At 53.2% G+C, this 15,626-nt stretch overlaps 1 protein-coding gene across 7 annotated transcripts in view; it reads left to right on the top strand.

The window, feature by feature from the left end:
• SLC9A1 (solute carrier family 9 member A1) overlaps positions 1-15,626 on the top strand; it is a 72,167-nt gene that overhangs the window by 46,982 nt on the left and 9,559 nt on the right. For 6 of the 7 annotated variants that reach the window (XM_054539305.2, XM_009233224.4, XM_063714115.1 and 3 more), the window contains 3 exons: positions 7,514-7,974; positions 12,014-12,264; positions 13,935-14,152. In XM_054539305.2, coding sequence (XP_054395280.1) covers positions 7,514-7,974; positions 12,014-12,264; positions 13,935-14,152 — 930 coding nt within the window. Of the gene's footprint in view, positions 1-7,354; positions 7,975-12,013; positions 12,265-13,934; positions 14,153-15,626 lie in introns of all 7 variants that reach the window. The other variant, XM_063714113.1, reaches the window with a different exon arrangement.

Raw genomic sequence — 15,626 nt, forward strand, 5'->3', positions numbered from 1 at the left:
TGCACTCCAGCCTGGTGACAGAGCGAGACTCCACCTCAAAAAAAAAAAAAAAAAAAAATATTATTCATTGGGTTTCTGCTGTGGGATGGGAGTTTTTTGGTTTTTTTTTTTCTTTTTTGAGACGGAGTCTCACTCTCATTGCCTAGGCTGGTGTACAGTGGCGCGATTTCGGCTCACTACAGTGTCTGCCTCCCGGGTTCAAGTGATTCTCCTGCCTTAGCCTCTCCAGGGGCTGGGATTACAGGCACCCACCACGGCACCTGGCTAATTTTTGTATTTTTAATAGAGGAGGGGTTTCGCCATGTTGGCCAGGCTGGTCTCAAACTCCTGACCTCAGGTGATCCACCCACCTCGGCCTCCTAAAGTGCTGAGATTACAGGCGTGAGCCACCGCACCTGGCCAGGAGTTCTAATTAAATTATCTCAAAGTTGCTTTTAATCATCATCATCCCAGTTACAGAGAGGAAATGAGACTCAAAGACACATGTACCAGGTATTGTGCTAAGTCTTTTATATATGCCATATCTTTAATCATATTTAATCTTCACAAGAGCCTTCTTGTTTGGATATTGACAAAAGCTTGGTGAAGTCAGCCTGCCTTCCTATTTATTGTCTTCTTTACTTGTTTTTCTTTCATTCGTTACCCACATATCCATTTACTACGTGCAAGGTACTATACTAGACTTTTTAAAGGATACAAACCCTTCTCTTCTGGCAAACTTCTATTGATCCTTCAAAGCCCAATTCACATGGTCCCTGCTCTGGGAACACCACTTAGTCTTGAAAGTCCAGACCCATCCCCACCTCCTTCTTTCCCATACTTCACATCTAACAAGTGAAGTTTACTTCATTTTTCTTTCCTTTTTAAATTAGAGATAAAGTCTCACTGTCTCCCAGGCTGGAGAGTAGTGGCACTGTCATAGCTCACTGCAGCCCCAAACTCCTGGACGTAAGCAATCCTCCTGCCTCGTACACCCCCACATCCAGCTAATTATTTTTGTTTTTATTTTTGTAGAGATGGGGTCTCACTATATTGCCCAGACTGGTCTAAATTCCTGGCCACAAGCAGTCTTCTCTCTTCAGCCTCCCAAAGTGCTGGGGTCAGTTTTGTTTCAGTTCACAAATAGTTGATGCCTACTCTGTGCTAGAAGCTGGAGACCCACATGAGTCTAGACAGTTCCAACCCTCAGGGAGCCTACAGCCCAGTGATGAACACATACACACCAACAGGTCACAATAATGCAGAGTGAATTGTATTATACTTGGGTTTTAAAGAAAATTACAATAGTAATAGTAGTCACCACCTTTGGCTAATATTGAGTACCATTATTGCTTGGTGCTCTTGATCCTTATCTCCTCTTGTACTCCAGAAACCCTCTGAAATAGGCTTTTACACAGATGGAGAAACTTTGAGGGGAGGGATGTAAAGTAACTTGTCTAAAGTCACCCAGCAAGTTGTGGCTGGGCTCTGATTAGAACTCAGTTTTCTGACAGTGGGAACATAGGGTGGGGTGGCCAGCGCCACGTGTCTTTGTCTCCTCTGCAGGTCTGGCTGTGAACCTGCTGAGGCAGTGGCTGAGTCTGTCCTAACATGGCTTTTCTTTCTCCCTGGCCCTCATAGCTGTCATTGATGGTGGGAAGAATCAGCCTTGAGGAGAAACAGACTCAAAAAGAGTCAGAGCCCTCCTGGACCCATGGGTCCTCCAGCCCAGTGGACACCAGGGCTGAGTGCAGATCAGCCAGGCAGGGGCTGAACAGTCTGAATAATTATCACTTCTTGCCCTGCAAGTTTGGTAGAAAAGATTGACCCCTCCTGGCTGAGTTAACTCAGGAGAGCTTCCTGGAGAGGGCAGCCTTAGAAGATAGGAAGGATTTAATGAAGTCTTTACCAGGCCACTAGAGTAGAAGCAGTGGGAGACTTCCTGGAGAAGAGCTCATGGAAAGAAAAACCTATCTCTGGCCCTTTGGGAACTGCTTTGGGCCTCTTTAGTCCTAGGCTCACACGCCCCTTAGAAACAAAGTAAGAATAAAGCCAGGGATAATACAGTGAGTGGCCAGAAACAGAGACTCTGGAGCCAGACTACCTGGGTTTGAATCCCAGTTAGCAGCCATGTGACTTTGATCAAGTTGCTTAACCTTTGTGTGCTTCAGTTTCCTCATCTGTAAAATAAGGCGATGGCAATTGTGACTTCCCAGAACTGTGGTGAAGAGCAAACGGGTTAAGAGTGTGCTGCTGTAAACTGTAGAGTGCGGGGCTTTCATTGGAACTATTACCTTTCATTGCTGCAGTTGAGACTGGTTGCTGGGGCAGTTGAAGAGGGAGTTAAAGAAATGGAATCGTTGTGCAACTAGGAATCCCTTGGGACCTGGCCGAGTTGCAGCCCCGGAGCAGTCCTCAGGCCTGGAAGTAGGGCGACAGAGCCCTCAGTGTGCCCCTGGGTCCCTGGTGACCTGGCACTATGGGCCAAAGAGACCCCTCTTCCCAGCACTCCCCTCTGACTTCCCAGGCCAGAGGAGGGTTGCGGGAAGGGGGATCAGGCATGTCTGGTCACCCTGGCAACGCAGGGTGATGTGGGACAGCCTTGCCTGCTCCACTGAGCCAGTCTCAGCAGATGGGGACCGTCCGAGGAGATATAAATAAAACATTCTTGTGGTGCAGAACAGCCGCAGGGGGCTGGGAGCCTCCATCAATTGGAAGTTTGGTGAGGTGTCTGCTCAGCAAGAGTGTGTGTGTGTGTGTGTGTGTGTGTGTGTGTCCGTTCCATCTACCACCTACACTAGATAGAATGAAAAACACTTCTCCTATCCCCCAACCTCTTCTAAAAGGAGAGCCAACTCTCAACTGTGTCAGAGGGTTTGGCCTGTGGCTGTGCTTGGAGATGCCGAATTCCACACTTTCATGCCTCCTTGTTCTGGGAGGACTGGACGTCCTTGAAGGAGGCTGTGTGGCTTGTGCAGACCACGGGGCTTGGAGTGTCACAGACTGCTGGGGTAGAACTGGACATGTGATCATTGACAGGTCGCTGGCTGTCTCTGTCTCCATTTCCCTGACTATATAATGGAGAATTTAGATGCTCTCCAAGATCCATTCCAGCTCTCACGTATCTGGTTCTTACTCTAACTGCCTCTTCCCACCCCTGATTTCACCCTGGTGACATCACTGCCACTGCATGTTTGGGCCCTGAAAGTTTTGCCTCATCTCTTGGCATCCTGGGATCTTGCCTCCATGCAGGGCTTTTGTCAGGGTACTAGGGGCCCCAGCCATCCTTCTATGCCCCTTTCACCACACCAGGTGTCAGCAAGCATCCTGCACTTTGCAGGGATGCAGAGTGAGCGCAGTTGGTGGAGTCAGGGCATTAGGAGAGGAACAAGCCAGCGCAGGTCCAGGGGCTGCTTCCCACTTCCCTGAGCTGTTGCTCCTGAAGGAGCCTCCTCTTGATGACAGAATCCCTTCCTCCCCCAGCCCTAGAAGCGCTTTCCAGTAATGTGCCACCTACCCGCGGGCAGGGAGCCAAGAGTGGATCTCAGACCTTTCTCCTCAGCCTGGCCTGGCCTGGCCCTCCCCTCAGGCCCAGAGAGCCCATCAGGGCCTAGAGCTCCTTCAGCTCACTGAGCGCCAGAGACAAAACAGGAAAGCCGGGGAAACCAGCTCCAGGAACATGGCTCCCAGGTACTCTGGAGCTGGCTGAAGGAGAAGGAGGTCGCTGCGCTGTAGTCAGGAGGCCGGGACCCAGTCCTGGTTGGCCTGGCTGAGTGCATGCAGCCTCCTCTCAGAGCTCGTTTTTCTTATGTTCAATAGGAATGCCAGCTCTCTGTTCACCTGGTCGTAGAAGCTCCAAGGGCTGGAATAGCATGGCCCTCCCCATCAGCTGCTTACGGAGGTTCAGAGTCTGAGTCACCTCAATGTTCCCAGTGTCCAATATGGTCTGGCTCAGAGAAAATACCGAGCTTGGAGTAAAGAATTAATTAGCGCTCTCTGCTACCAGTTTGAGACACCTAAGCTAGAATAGAAGTCCTCCCTTAGACACTAGGGAAGTGGCATAACCTTGCTGAGCCTCAGCTTTGTCTTCTGCAAAATGGAGGCAATACCTGTCCCAAGGGCTGTGGTGAGGACTGAATGAGATGGTGCGTGCCAGGCTCCCAGCACATTTCTGGCTCATGGGACGCCCTCAGACCTGAGGAGCCATCTTCATGTTGCTGCTCTTGGCTTGTTTCACATGCCTGCCCCCTCCCCAGGCAGGAGCTGTGACCAACTCTTCTCTGGGTCTCCCAGGCACTGTCTGGCGATTTATGGGGCCAGGAAAGCTCTGTGGATTGGGCTGATGGCACAGAGTGAAGGTAGGAGGCATTTTTAGAGCCTGAGCCCTTAGGTGGAGGTGGAAGCCATCATCTGCCTACCCTAGACTATCTCTTTAGACTCTGCCTTCTCTTAAGGCAACTCTTGGTGCTAACTCCAGGACAGGGGCAGGGAGGCTGTGGAGGGGTGTCAGCATGCAGCTGGCTGGAGCTGGACTTCTGGCTTTGGGAAGGTGCTTTCTGGCCCCTGCCTGTAGGAGCTCTGCTCCCCTAAATCTTCATCCTGCTTATCTCCCCTGCGCTGTGCCTGTCTCCCCTCCAGCACACTGCAGGTCTTTGGGGTGTGGTGCCATTGTCTTGTCTCAGCTGCTTCTGCCTGGGTTGTCTGACTGATGTCAGTGGGTGCCAGGAAGAGAGAGAGGAACCTGGGAGATGACTGTGGATTGAAGGTTATGAGAGAGGGAGGCACCAGAAGATTCCTGCCCTAACCTAGGCAGACAGGTGGTGGTCAGGGAATGCTTCCTGAAGGAGGAGGCAGGCAGAGGATATGGTGTCAGCCACATATGGTGAGGGTAGAAGTAGAGGAATGATTTCTAGAGAGAGGAACTAGACTAGGTGAAGACTGGCAGGCAAAAGAGGATGTGGCTCATATGGGGCAATTGCAAGGAATTTGGCAAGGCTGAAACCTAAGAGTTGACAGTGGGGAGAATGGGACATGAGGCAAGAGCAGATGACAGAGGCAGTGCTGAAAATGTGGGCTTTATCCTCTACAGCAAGAGAGACTTGGGTCCAACATGACTAGCCCTTCCCAGTGGACCAGCCAGCTACACACTGGATGTTGACTGGTGGACAGTACAAAGACTGGGGGGACTTTTCAGCAAAAGGGGTGATTTTGGAATTATTTTCCCTTTTATTGATGTGGGAAGTAGATGAACAAATAGTGATTTTTGGTCGTGTCTATTTTGAAATCAGGAGAATGCACACGGTGCCTCCGAGGTCCTCTTGGCCTAGGATGGAGACATCTTTTTTTCCCAATGTGTTTTAAGTGTCTTCAGGGTGCTTGGCACTGTGCCAGGATTCTGGGCCTGGATAGTGTTCAGTGTGTTAACTTTTTTTTTTCCTTTTTTTTTTTGAGGTGGAGTTTTGCTCTGTTGCCCAGGCTGGAGTGCAGTGGCGTGATCTCAGCTGGAGTTCAGTGGCGTGATCTCAGCTCACTGCAACTTCCACCTCCCGTGTTCAAGCAATTCTCCTGTCTCAGCCTCCCAAGTAGCTGGGACTACAGGCGCCCACCACCACGCCTGGCCAATTTTTATATTTTTAGTAGAGACAGGGTTTCACTATATTGGTCAGGCTGGTCTTGAATTCCTGACCTCAGGTGATCCACCCACCTCGGCCTCCCAAAGTGCTGGGGTTACAGGTGTGAGCCACCATGCCCAGCCAGCAGTGTGAACTTTGACTTGTCACTGTACTAGCACTGCCCAGATTCCTACCTGAGAGTAGGAAGGGCTTTGGGCATGGAGAGGGAAGTTCCTCCTCTGTCCCAAGGATCTCAAGAGTAAGTAATGAGAGCAGAGGCCTGGCCAGGCATGCAGGTTATCGGAAATCTTGGGTGATGTCCCAGCCCTGTGTATTTTCAAGTTAGCCGATATTTGTTGAGCACCTCTTACATCCTAGCCCTGGGTGTATAATGATAAGCAGTTATGGGATCTGTCTGCACAGAGCTTGCAAGATAGGGAGGGGGAGGAGAGAGAGCTTTGCTTTCTTTTTTTTTTTTTTTGAGGCTGGGCTCAAGTGATCTTCCTGCCTCGGCCCTCCTGACTAGCTGAGACTACAGGCTCATACCATGCCCAGCTATTTTTTTTAAGTGGAGATGAGGTCTCCTGTGTTGTACAAGCTGGTGTCAAATTATTGGCCTCAAGTGATCCTCCCACCTCAGCCTCCTAAAGTGCTGGGATACAGGCATGAGCCACCATGCCAGGCCAGAGAGAGCTTTCCTCTTGAGCAAAGGGTCATACCCTCTTGGCTATGCCAACCCTGGGAGCATAGTACCCAACATACAACTGGATGCTCAGATTTTTTCCACCTACTTTCCCACCCCAAAACAAAACAAGTAAACCACTCACAGGAGCTCAGGGTTCTCTGGCCATACCTGGTATTGAGAGAGGCCCTCTCACGGGGATTTTTGCTACTTCTCAGCTCTGGGTTTGGAGCCTCAGGGTGGACTACAGCAGAGCGGCCTGCTGCTGGCCAGGACATGGCCTGGGGAGATGGCTGGTGGGTCCCAGGCAGAGGGGTGTGTGAGGAGGCCTTGATGAGAGGGAAGGATAGGAGAGCTTGAATTACAGAACTGTGCAGTTTGATGGGAACTGGGGCATCAGACCTGTGTTCTATTCTGGTTCTGATCCCCATTTGCTGTGTGACTTTGGGCAAGTCCCTTCCCTTTTCTGAGCCTTAGTTGCCCCATCTTTAAAGTGGGTGGCATTGAGCTAGAAGCGGGATAGCAAATAGATTTTATCTCACCTGCCAAAGCTGGTTGCCATTGACATCCTTGAGCCGTGTCTCGAGCAGCTGCCTGGACTCAGTTGGAAAGCCTACTGTTTTGCAGGTTTGCAGACCCCAGGCCTTATTATCCCCAAGTTCCTTCCCACGCTGGTATTCTTAGATTCTTCTGTGCTTTCTTCTGTCTCCTATGCCACTCCCCACCAGCTGGTTGTCTGCCTTCTGCTTAAACAGCTCCGTGATAGGGAACTACCATCTTCCCTCAGACAGAATTGTTAGATTGTTATTCCTCAGGTTGAGCTCAGATCTGCCTCCCTGAACTTGTGCCTGGAATGATGCCTTGGGTTCAGGTGTAGGTGATGCCCGTAGGTACTTGGCACGTCAGTAATGAATTTATAGTTTCTGCCTTCTGGAGGCATATAGACTGCTGCTTTCTAACATTTTATGATAGCGACAGAGATAGCATGTATATATCCTTTGAAAAAAGTGCTTTAAAAACACTGTCACTTGGTTTATGATGGCAAACCTGTGAAGCTAGCATTGTCCCTTCCATTTTACAGGCGAGGAAGTGGAGGCTCAGAGAGTTAACAGAGCAGCCTCTGAGACCCAGCCTGTGCACCTCTCGCCAGCTGCGCTCCTCATCCCCGGCCCGTCCCCAACCTTCTATTCTCCTGGCTCCTCCGAAAGCCCATGGCCTCCCGTTCTCTCGCCCTCCGCAGGTTTCCATGTGATCCCCACTATCTCAAGCATCGTCCCGGAGAGCTGCCTGCTGATCGTGGTGGGGCTGCTGGTGGGGGGCCTGATCAAGGGTGTAGGCGAGACACCCCCCTTCCTGCAATCCGACGTCTTCTTCCTCTTCCTGCTGCCGCCCATCATCCTGGACGCGGGCTACTTCCTGCCACTGCGGCAGTTCACAGAAAACCTGGGCACCATCCTGATCTTTGCCGTGGTGGGCACGCTGTGGAACGCCTTCTTCCTGGGCGGACTCATGTACGCCGTGTGCCTGGTGGGCGGTGAACAGATCAACAACATCGGCCTCCTGGACAACCTGCTCTTCGGCAGCATCATCTCGGCCGTGGACCCTGTGGCGGTTCTGGCTGTCTTTGAGGAAATTCACATCAATGAGCTGCTGCACATCCTTGTTTTTGGGGAGTCCTTGCTCAATGACGCCGTCACTGTGGTGAGGAGGCCAGGGGCCATGCCCATGTCCAAACGATACAAACCCGAATCCAGGCCCACCAGTGAATCCCTCATCCGCCCACTAATAACAGTAATAAAAACAGCTGAGGCCCATTCCCGCTTCCTGTGTGCCAGGCACCATGCTGAGCCCTTCAGCATGGATTATCTCATTTAAGTCCTCATGGCTGCCTTAGGAGGTGCTTATTATTCTCATTTTCCAGGGGAGACACAGGCCCAAAGAAGTTAAATAACCTGTTGGAGTATGAACCAGTTTGTGATTGAACCAGGTCTGTCTGACTCCAGGGCCTAAGCTCTTGGTTTTTCTAGGTTATATGCTCCCTCCTTGATTTGACTTGCTTTTTGTTTTTTAAGAGACAGGGTCTTGCCCTGTCTTCTAGGCTGGTGAAATGGTACGGTCATAACTAACTGCAGCCTCAAATACCTGGGCCTGAGATCCTCCTGCCTCAGCCTTCCGAGTGGCTAGGACTACAGGCATGCACCACCACACCTGGCTAATTTTTAAAATTTTTTGTGGAGATGGGGTTTGACCATGTTGCCCAGGCTGGTCTCGAACTCTTGGCCTCAAACGATCCTCCTGCCTCGGCCTCCCAAAGTGCTGAGATTACAGACCTGAGCCAACAAGCCTGGCCCTTCACTTGCATTTTGATGTGATCTTGGGCAAATTATTTATACTCTCTGTGCCTCAGTTCCCTCTTCACAGACCATATCATCTGTGAGGGGCCTTTCAGCTCTCGTGTTGGCTATATCTTAAGTTAGAATTGGGTTTGTGCACAGTTTTTGGGCAGAGATTATGGAAAGGGGCCTTGTCTCCAAAACATCTAGAAGGTGATAAGTAAAATAAGTTGGCCACTTGCTTGCTGTGTGACCTTAAGCAAATGCTATACCTCTGTGGCCCTCACCTTTTTTTTTTTTTTGAGATGGAGTCTTGCTCTGTCTCCCAGACAGGAGTGCAGTGACGCCATCTCAGCTCACTGCAACCTCCGCCTCCCAGGTTCAAGCAATTCTCCTGCCTCAGCCTCCCAAGTAGCTGGGATTACAGGCGTGTGTCACCATGCCTAGCTAAATTTTGTGTTTTTAGTAGAGACTGGGTTTCGCCATGTTGGCCAGGCTAATCTCGAACTCCTGACCTCAGGTGATCCGCCCACCTCAGCCCAAAGTGCTGGGATTACAGGTGTGAGCCGCCGCGCCCAGCCGGCCTCACCTTTGATAGCTGCAAAGTGGCAGAGGATTAGTGCTTTCCTCCAGGGTCTGCACATGGTGGCACCGTACACACCTGCACATGCCCTTCCTCCCAGCTGGTTTCCTTGGGAAACAGATGTGTGCATGTGCATGCTCACGTTGTGTTGTGAGAACACTCCCACCCCCTCCTGAGCTGTCCCCCTCACAGCAGCTGCACACACAGGAAAGCTCAAGGGCACATGTGCATTCATTCCCAGGCCATGACTCCCTCCTGTGCAGCCCCAGCCTTCAGGAAGCAGCACCTCAGAGTAGAGACAGACTGTGGTGTTCAGCTGCTGGCAGCCTCGGCTTCCTGTTCCTCCCCCGCCTCCTCATGGGGCTGGGTAGAATAGCAGCCTGACCTGAGCAGGCAGGCCTCCGTCCTGGCCTCCTCTAGCACTAGCTCTTGCCCAGGGTTACCCCATGAGCCTCAGTTTCCCCATCTGTGACATAGGGATTGCAGTACTCAGCCTGTCATCCTCCCAGCCTTCTTACAGGGTTACTTACATTAGTGAGTCATACTCACTAATATCTGTGAAGCCAGTGGGTGCCAAAGATAAAGCCCTCTCCAGTGGGATCTGGGTGTTGGGGTTCAGGTGAGCACTGCTGTGGAGCTTGGGGCATGGTTGCATCAAGCGGGTAGCAGACCCAGCCATTTGTGGACCCACGGTTGTGTCTCCCAAAGGCAGTGGCAACGGTGTTAGTGATTGCTGGTGTTCACTGGGTGCTTCCTGTCTGAATGTGTATTGCCTCATTTTTATTTATTTATTTAGAGACAGAGTCTCCTGTCACACAGACAGTGTCGCCCAGGAGTGCAGTGGCACAATCATAGCTCACTGCACCCTCAAACTCCTCAAATGATCCTCCCCTCTTAGCCTCCATAGTAGCTGGGACTGCAGGTGCTGGCCATCACACCCAGCTAATTTGTTTATTTATTTATTTTGTAGATATGGTGTCTCATTATGTTGCCTGGGCTGGTCTCAAGCTCCCGGGCACAAGCGATGCTCCCTCCTTGGCCTCCCAAAGTGCTGAGATTACAGGCATGAGCCACTGTGCCTGGCCTGTATTGCCTCATTTAATCTATACGTAACTCCATGAGGTTGACACAGTTATATTCCAGTTTTTTGAGATGAGGAAACTGAGGAACGGAGAGGTTACATAAGCCTGATATATGATATAGCTGAGGTTCAAATCCGTAGTCTGAGTCCAAAGCCCAAGCGCTTACCACTGTGTTACTCTGCTTCTCTATAGTTCCAGGGCTGATAGCACCAGGCCAGAAAGGAGGACTTTCCCCTCTGTGGCCACTCCATGGGCCCATGTGGTAGACCATGAGGACCCATGAATCCCCTCAGGCCAGAAATGAGTTTAGGTAGCCCATGGCTGAGCACGCACCTGCTGAGAGGCTGTCTGCCACTGGAGCCCTGTCCTATCCCCCAGACGGCTGGGGCTGGGCAGCACCAGGCCTGGCCAGTGCTCTGCATCTCTCCTTGCTGCCTGGCCCAAGTCAGGTCTTTCTGGAGCTCTCGGCATGGGTGTGAGTGCCCCATTTCCCAGAGAGTAAAGCCAGAGGCTGACCCTGAGCTGCCTGGTCTCAGGTCTGTGCCCTAGACAGGTCACTCCTCACAGTCCATTCCTCCTGCTCCAGGTCCTGGGGGCTTTGGAGGATTCCCTGTCATGGATCCTCAAGTCCTTCCCTCCCTTCCCCTAGGCCTGGAAACTCCCTGCTCCTTCCTGGCAGAGCTGTCTAGGACAGACTTGAGTAGGCCAGGCAGCTCAGGGACCTAGCAATAGGAGGGGCAGATCCTCAAAGCTGAGCCTGCTGGGGAGGCCTCAGCCATGGCTGTCAGGGAACAAGTTCTGGGCCCAGTTCTTCTGCTTCTGGGCTGGGGGGCCCCCTGGCATATTGTTTTACCACTGTGAGCCTCGGTTTAGCAAAGGAGCATCCTTGACCCACCTGCCTCGCATGGTTGTTGAGTGTCTACTCAGATAAAGACCATCAAAGGGCTTTACAGTGTATGAAGTGCCACTTAAACGTCTGATGGTAGTGTTGCAATGACCGTCTATTTCCCCGTCCAGGAGACAGGGACGCCTTAGCCTCTAATTCCATAGCATCTGAACTTGGCTGTTCATTGCAACCCCTGGGGTGCTTGTTACATAGAGATTTCTTGGCCCTATCCCAGAGAGTCCGAGTCCAGTATGGCCTGAACATGTGTATTTTCAGAAAGCTCCAGAGGTTAAGAAATCACATTCTAGTTCATTATGTGAACGTCCCTTTTTTGTGCTGAAGGAGGGACTGAAACCCAGTGATGGGCATGACGTGCCCAAGGTCAGGCAGTGAGAGGCAGACTCGATAGCACCAGGTGTGGCTAACACTGCATCAGGTAAGGCTCCGAGCACTTGATTCACTGATTTAGTCCTCACAGCAGTCCTAAGATTTGGCATTATTATCCTCATCTTATAGACAGGAAAACTGAAACACAGGGAGATGAATTTGCTTCCTGTACACAGCTCAGGAGTGGCAGAGCCAGGATTCCAGTCCAGGCAGTTTGGCTTCAGGGTCTTCACAGAGCTTCCCAGGGCCCACCCTTCACCAGTGTGGCACGTGGCCGGCCCAGAGCAAGCCCCTCAGCCCCAGGCTGAGGTTTTGAGCACCTGCTTGGCACTAGGGTTTCTCTGCTACCGGGTGGCCTCTTCTTGTGGCCATGGTTAACGGAGGGGATAGGATTGCCCTGGGTGGACCCCAGGGAGCCGTGGGGCCAGGGCCCTCTCCTCCCACCCACCAGCCTGCACACCCTCCCCAGGTCCTGTATCACCTCTTTGAGGAGTTTGCCAACTACGAACACGTGGGCATCGTGGACATCTTCCTTGGCTTCCTGAGCTTCTTCGTGGTGGCCCTGGGCGGGGTGTTTGTGGGCGTGGTCTACGGGGTCATCGCAGCCTTCACCTCCCGATTTACCTCCCACATCCGCGTCATCGAGCCGCTCTTCGTCTTCCTCTACAGCTACATGGCCTACTTGTCAGCCGAGCTCTTCCACCTGTCAGGCATCATGGCGTGAGTCTGCGTGCAGCAGGCAGTGGGCTTGGAGGGGTTGGGGTGAGGGCTGCCAGCTTGGATTCCCCAGGCTCATAGGGTCACGGAGCTCCCAGGGCCCAACCTTGAGCTCCAGGGATGAGACATGAACTCCAGGCTCCAGACCTGCTTGGTAGCCATTTAAATGGCCAAGGGCATCAGTGGCTTCCTAGAAGAGGCGCACTTCTGCAGCGCCCCCTGGGGTCCAGGAATCTGGAGAGGGCATTTCAGGCTATGAGCTGATGAAGCAAGAGTGACCTGCATGAAGGCAAGCCCAGGGTATAGGAGAGCAGAGCCTTGGAAGCCACTAAGCTTCAGGTTGAGGAAAGCCACAGCCCTGGTACCTCATTGCCTCAAAGGGAGTCCCCTCAGCAGCCCCAGTAGGAGGCTCACCAGGCCTGAGTCCTGCGGTCCTGAGGTCTCCGCCGGGTCTGGAAATGGGGAGAATGGGATGTGGAGAGGCAGTGAGGGGTGAAGGTGTTCCAGTGCTGAGGCAAGGCAGAACTGGGGTTCAGGGCCCCTGGCTCCCAGGAGCAGAGCCCGGGTGTGAGCGCTGGGCTGGGAGGACTCCGAGCTCCAAGCAGCTGCTTGGAACAAAGCTCCCTGTGGAGACCCCTGTGTAATGGGAGATGCCACCCTTGAGGGGAATGAACCCAGGAGACCATGGGCCTGTGTCGTTGACTCCTGTTGGGTCAAGAGGCAGTGTGGCCTTGGGGCAAAGGTGCAGGCTTTGGAGTCGGACACAGTGTGGTTTGTGTGTCTTGGCTTTGCTGCCTGCAGGCAGCGTGACAGGGGACAGGTAACTATTTCTCTTAGAGTCAGATCTCTCATTTTTTTATTTGAGATGGGATCCCACTCTTGTCACCCAGGCTGGAATGCAGTGGCACGATCTCAGCTCACTGCAGCCTCTGGGTTCGAGATTCTCCCACCTCAGCCTCTCAATTAGGTGGGATTACAGGTGCCCACCACCACACCTGGCTAATTTTTGTATTTTTAGAAGAAACTGGGTTTCACTACATTGGCCAAGCTGGTCTCGAACTCCTGGCCTCAAGTGATCCGCCTCTGTCGGTCTCCCGAAGTGCTGGGATTACAGGCATGAGCCACCGTGCCAGCCAGGATCACTCATTTTAAAAACGGAGGAATAGGGCCGGGCACGGTGGCTCACGCCTGTAATCCCAGCACTTTGGGAGGCCGAGGCGGGTGGATCACAAGGTCAAGAGTTCAAGACCAGCCTGGCCAAGATGGTGAAACCCTGTCTCTACTAAAAATACAAAAAAATTAGCCGGGCGTGGTGGTGGGTGCCTGTAATCCCAGCCACACAGGAGGCTGAGGCAGAGAATTGCTTAAACCCGGGTGGCGGAGGTTGCAGTGAGCCAAGATCGCACCACTGCACTCCAGCCTGGGCGGCAGAGTGAGACTCGTCTCAAAAAAAAAAAAAAAAAAAAAAAAAAAAAATGGAGGAATACACCGTGTCTGTAGGGTTGATGTGAGCATGAGTGGCAGCAGGGTGTAAAGCACGCAGCAGGCCCCTGGCCCATAGAGGAGCTTGGAACACGGGCACCTTTGTCGTGGCCCCATTGCCCCTGGCAGTGGAGGGGCTCGGGCAGGTGCAGCTCGACACGGAGCCCTGACCCCGCTCTTTGCTGCTCCAGGCTCATAGCCTCGGGAGTGGTGATGCGCCCCTATGTGGAGGCCAACATCTCCCACAAGTCCCACACCACCATCAAATACTTCCTGAAGATGTGGAGCAGCGTCAGCGAGACCCTCATCTTCATCTTCCTCGGCGTCTCCACAGTGGCCGGCTCCCACCACTGGAACTGGACCTTCGTCATCAGCACCCTGCTCTTCTGCCTCATCGCCCGCGTGCTGGGTGAGGGCCAGGGCTGGGGTGGGGTGTGGGGGGGGGGGCGTGGGCTGTGGTGCTGTGTGTGTGGTGTGTGCAGTGCACTATGTGGAAGGGCCAGGCTATGTGGTGTGTGCGTGTGGTGCAGTGTGTAAGTATTATGTGAAGGGGCTGGGCTGTGGGGTGTGTGTGTGTACGTGTATTGCGTGTGTGGTGTGTGTAGTGCATTGTGGGGGGGCTGGATGTGTGTGTATGGTGTGTGTGTAGTGTGTAGAGGGATTGGTGTGTGTAGTATATTGTGTGGAGAGCTTTGTATATGTGTGTGTGTTGTGTGGAGGGGTTGGGCTGTGGTGCAGTGTGTGTATAGTTGTGTGGAGGGGCTGGGTGTATATGTGGAAGAGCTGGGTGTGTGTGTAGGGGTTGGATGTGTGTGGAGGCGCTGGGTGTGTGTGTAGTGTTATATGAAGGGGCTTTGTGTGTGTGTATGTGTGTAGGGGCTGAGTGTGTGTGAAGGGGCTGGGTGTGTTTGGAGGGGCTGGGTGTGTGTGTGGAGGGGCTGTGTGTGTGTGTGGTTGGGGCTGGATGTGTGTGTGTGTGGAGGGGCTGGGTGTGTTTGTGTGTAGAGGGGCTGGGTGTGTGTATGGGGCTGGATGTGTGTGTTTGTAGAGGCTGGGTGTGTGTGTGTAGGGGCTTGGTGTGTGTGTAGTGTGGAGCAGCTGTGTGTGTATGTGTGTGTAGAGGCTGGGTGTGTGTGTGTGTAGGGGCTGGGGGTGTGTGTAGTGTGGAGCAGCTGTGTGTGTGTGTGTGTGGAGGGGCTGGGTGTGTGTGTGTGTGTGGAGGGGCTGGGGGTGTGTGTAGTGTGGAGCTGTGTGCGTGTGGAGGGGCTGGGGGTGGGTGTGTGTGGAGGGGCTGGGTGTGTGTGGAGGGGCTGGGTGTGTGTGTGTGGAGGGGCTGGGTGTGTGTGGGTGTGTGTGTGTGTAGGGGCTGGGTGTGTGTGTGTGTGTGGAGGGGCTGGGGGTGTGTGTGGGTGTGTGTGGGGAGGGGCTGGGTGTGTGTGGGTGTGTGTGGAGGGGCTGGGTGTGTGTGTGTGTGCAGGGGCTGGGGGTGTGTGTAGTGTGGAGCTGTGTGTGTGTGTGGAGGGGCTAGAGGTGGGTGTGTGTGGAGGGGCTGTGTGTGTGAGGAGGGGCTGGGTGTGTAGGTGTGTGTGTGTGGAGGGGCTGTGTGTGTGTGTGGAGGGGCTGGGTGTGTAGGTGTGTGTGTGTGGAGGGGCTGGGTGTGTAGGTGTGTGTGTGTGGAGGGGCTGGGTGTGTAGGTGTGTGTGTGGAGGGGCTGTGTGTGTGTGGAGGGGCTGGGGGTGTGTGTGTGTGGAGGGTCTGGGTGTGTGTGTGTGTGTAGGGGCTGGGTGTGTGTGTGTGGAGGGGCTGGGGGTGTGTGTGTGGGTGTGTGTGTGTGGAGGGGCTGGGTGTGTGTGGGTGTGTGTGGAGGGGCTGGGGGTGTGTGT

Source organism: Pongo abelii, chromosome 1, assembly GCF_028885655.2.
Source record: "Pongo abelii isolate AG06213 chromosome 1, NHGRI_mPonAbe1-v2.0_pri, whole genome shotgun sequence".
Classification (NCBI taxonomy): domain Eukaryota; kingdom Metazoa; phylum Chordata; class Mammalia; order Primates; family Hominidae; genus Pongo; species Pongo abelii.